We start from the raw sequence: 4,046 nt of genomic DNA on the forward strand, positions 1-4,046 counted from the left end.
CCTCCATCCGCTTCCTTGGATGGTATCATATCCTTTAAATTTTTGTTTAGCTGCTCTTTTACTTTACTTGCGTCCTTACCAAATGTTTTTTTCGATGAAATCGTCTACTTCCTTCGTCTTTTTTGAATAACTGGCATCTGGTCCTCCGAGTGTTCTTGCTATGGCGTCTTTGGTCGCTTTTGAAGTTACTGCTGCGTCGGCGTCATTGACCATCGTTTTTGGGATCTTCTTTAATGCAGTTTCTAGACCTGCTATGTCGCTGGTCAGCTTTGTAAGGGTTGCGGCCGATGGTGTTGAATTCGGTGAAACGGCGGCGTTGTACTCTTCGTCGGTGTCTTTGTTTTTTTTTCGTTAAGGTGACTGCGGTCGCTTGCAGGATCTTGCCGCCTTTGAAGCCAACGACCGTGTAAGTTGTTGTGCACGCTGTGCTTCTGGTGATTGGTCACTGGCAAGTTAGGGCACATATCTGGTTGAAGTCGGCCGCCGTCCCTTCTGTTTTTTTGGGTGCTGCTTTCAAAACGAATGTCTTTATGCTTTTGGTTGCAGCAGTGCTTTCGTCTGCTGCCTCTGTTTTGTCCGCTTGTCTCGCCTGTTTCAAGCAGTACCCGTGTGTTGCTTCTTTTACTGTCGCCTCAGTTTCTCGGGTGCTGGGCTTGTGCCTGGATTGACTGCAGCCACATGGGTTAGTGTTGCTTGCGCTACTTCCGCCACTAGAGCATTTGTTGCCGCCAATTGATGGATTGCCGCCAGCCCTGCTTGCAGCTGGTTCCAGTTTACTATGATTCTGTCCAGGCTGTCGTACGCACTTTGTAGGTTTGTTGCTAGTGCTATGTTCGCGGCGAGCTTCTGCTCTGGATCGGATTCGGCGCTGCCCACTAGTGCTTGTTTTGCCGCCTGGAGCAAAGCTGTTCTAGTGGATGTTAGGGCCTGTTCGACATTTTGGTTTGCCTTCTCTGCCATGTTTTCTAGGTAGTACTTGCTGTCGCACGGCTTTTTTACTTGCTTGCCGTACGAATGCAGGGCTGAGGCTGAGGGCTGAAACGTTAGTGCAAAGATTAGCGGCGATATGTACCTCATCGTGCCTTGGGTTGCTTGCGTGTCTGTTGCTAAATTGCTTTGCTGATTGTTGGAGTGTGTAAATTAGGGTTCTGATTTATCAATTGTCGATAAAGCTGCTTTAAGGCCATGTTGTTCAGTCTTTGTTATTTGTGGTTATGTTTCTTTTGTTGCATGCTCGAATTGTTGAGTTCTTGGTGTTGGTTACCACACTTTTGCGTTATTCTAATTTTCTATGCTGGCGTAAATAGATGATAATTGCTTTATAGTTTGAAATTTGGTAGAATAAAAGAAGTATGCTTTAGTTTATTATTTAGGATGCAGTTTTTTGAGTCGAAACTGTATGGATTTAAGACAAAGAGTTTCCATTTTATAATTACAGTGTACCTTCAGCTATATTATTTCTCTCTACAAACTGTTATAATTTATGATATTCACCATCTTCTATATTCTGTTAATTTGAAAAAAATCCTTTTAAATCAAGATAACAAGCTACTACTAAGTTCTGTCACGTACGAGATTTCTTAGCGTTCGCCGTTTCTTAGCGGTTGCTTCGTAGCGCAGTTATTTGAGGGGTGGTAATGTCGATGCTAAAAGTGCTTTTAATTCTGCTTTCGCCTTGCTGATACGAGCAGCTAACTGTTCATCAGGGACTATTTTTATGTGAATCACTCTTTCTTTAAAAGGTTGTAGTGCTTGCCTGTTTAACCAATATCGTAGTGGTGGTGTACCATCGATTACTTTCTGCTATTCGTAAGCGTTTTCTATTGTTTAAAGGCCGATTTGTTTTAATCTTTCGGTGGTGGTCTCACCTTCCTTTTTAATCTGGAGTTATTGTTTCTGCTATTGCTTTGAATGAAGGATTAAGTCCATTTGTGCCAGAAGGTCCACCGTCTCCATTAATTGTCGAGGCCTTCTTCCTACTTTCAATGACGATCTATTGCTCATTTCTGCGTTTGAATGTGTTTATAACTCGACTTTTCATTGAATTGTCTTTGAATTAAACTTCCTTATTCCTCATTCTATTCTTCTTCACTCACTAATTCTAAATGCGCAAATAACATTTTTTAAGTGATTCCATTTTGTCTTTCACTTTATCTTCACAAATTTCATTACAATATTCGTATATACACACTCACAGCACTCTACTATCATTATTTTCACTATTATTACAACCCTAACTAATATTCATAAAATCATAAAAATAAGACAAAAATTGTAGCACTCATTTTTAATACCCTTTGACTCTACAAATTTGCACCAACAGTTCTAAGACTAACATATTTTTAAAAAATTTCAGGTTTTTCAAACTATCAAAGTATTTACTAATTTGTAAATTTTAATCAAAAAGTGAAACATATCAAGTTATAGAATATTTTATAAATTTTATAAAATTAAGCAAAAAAATTCACTATAATTTTGAAAATACCACAAAACTCGTAAAGCCATAAACAACTGGAGCCAATTTATTGTTGACTGTAAAACTGGAATCTTTGAAAGAATCATTTTCCCATTTGAATTCTTGTGCCTTGGTGCATTCGGGTTCCAGTTTGCCTTTACAATTACCTGTTGTTGCTTCAGTCCCTCCCGTTTGAGGTTGCGTTGCAGGGACATCTTTTGCTGTTGCTTTGCTCGCATTATATGTGCACTTTTTCTTTGGATCTACTGCTTTATTGTTCCATTTGCATGGGGAAGTGCTATCTGTTTCTTTGTCTTTGGCATTGCAATTTGCTTCTGTCAGCTTTTTCTCGTTCCCACTTGGTGGTTTACCATCGGAGTTGGTGGTGGCTATGCTGTTGATAATGTGCTGTCTCACCAAATCTATCACTGTGCGGTTTAGCTTCCGTAATTCCTTTTCGTCGTGGTCCCAGCTGGTTTTGGCTATTTCTAGGTTTTTTGCTGCCGCTTGAGCGTCGTTTAGGTCTTTTAACCAGCTTGGCTTGTTTACAGCCCCGCTCGTCTCGCCGAAGTAAGCACATGCCCCTTTGCCTCCCGCGTTGCTGCCATCGCAGTTGTTGGCCGCTGAGCCGCCTTCTGTCCAACCTAGGTAGCCTCTCTTATTGTCGTTGCCGTGGCCTGTCTCTAGCTCTGCAGTGATATCGTCGATTATCGTTGATAGGTAGTGAGCTGTTGCTTCGTTTTTAGCTGATAGGGATTTATCACAGATCGCCTTTAGTCTGGCATATTCCGTTCCTTGCCCCGCTTCTTCAGATGTGAATGTCAGCTGTGTACCGGCGCCGGCGGTGCATCCTTTGTTGTTTTGGTTTGTTCCGTCGCTTGCGCACACACACACAAGTGTCGCCGCTACGCTTTTTTGCACCCCTGGGGTTGGCTTGCCGCCTGTAGTCCCGCATGTCGTTTCACGGTTGCTAGCTGCTCCTTCAATTCTGAAGGTGGCCCCGTCGGGCTTTCCGCCTAGCTGTGCGCTAGCGAGCTTTGCTTGCAAACTGATGTACGCACCTTCCGGGTCTATCGCCGGTTTCGCTGTTGCTTTGGACAGCAGCTCATCTGCCGCTTCGTATATATGCTGTCGATTGCCACCGGCGGTTCCTAGACTTTCGATTAATTGCTTCAGTCCTTTCCTGTTGTCGTTTTCGATCCATTGGGCCGCCGTTTGGCAAGCTGCACGCTTGTCTGTGCCGCAGATTTCTTCTAGCTTCGGTGCTAGTTTCTTTGGTGTTGGATCGGTGTCACCTGTTTTCTTTAGCTGGTTCAGTGCTGTGCTGTCCGCTATAACCAACTTGGTGAGTAAGGCGGTGTGTGTAATTTCTGCCTTTAGTTGTGCGTTGGGGTCCTGTGGTTTCTCCGGAATCTTGGCTGTGATCGCCTTGCATAATAAATTAAAGAGCTTTGAGTTAACTCCCGCTGCCGGCGCCGCTGCATTTGCTGCATTGAAGTTTAGTATAATTATCGCCGCCGCTAGTATTAGTTTCTCCCTTTGAAAAATATTGCTTGTCTCCTTACTGTCGTTTCTACTATCTGGGTTTGTT

At 43.1% G+C, this 4,046-nt stretch overlaps 1 protein-coding gene across 1 annotated transcript; it reads right to left on the reverse strand.

Annotated features, from left to right (window-relative positions):
* Positions 1-621: 621 nt before the first annotated feature.
* Positions 622-1,077, reverse strand: TEOVI_000744400 (uncharacterized protein; the record flags this gene model as incomplete). Its single annotated transcript, XM_067223956.1, has 1 exon — positions 622-1,077. One exon carries the CDS (start codon positions 1,075-1,077, stop codon positions 622-624), a length of 456 nt encoding a protein of 151 aa, XP_067080057.1.
* Between the last annotated feature and the right edge of the window lie 2,969 nt (positions 1,078-4,046).

Source organism: Trypanosoma equiperdum (assembly GCF_001457755.1).
Source record: "Trypanosoma equiperdum strain OVI genome assembly, contig: ctg_2014, whole genome shotgun sequence".
Classification (NCBI taxonomy): domain Eukaryota; phylum Euglenozoa; class Kinetoplastea; order Trypanosomatida; family Trypanosomatidae; genus Trypanosoma; species Trypanosoma equiperdum.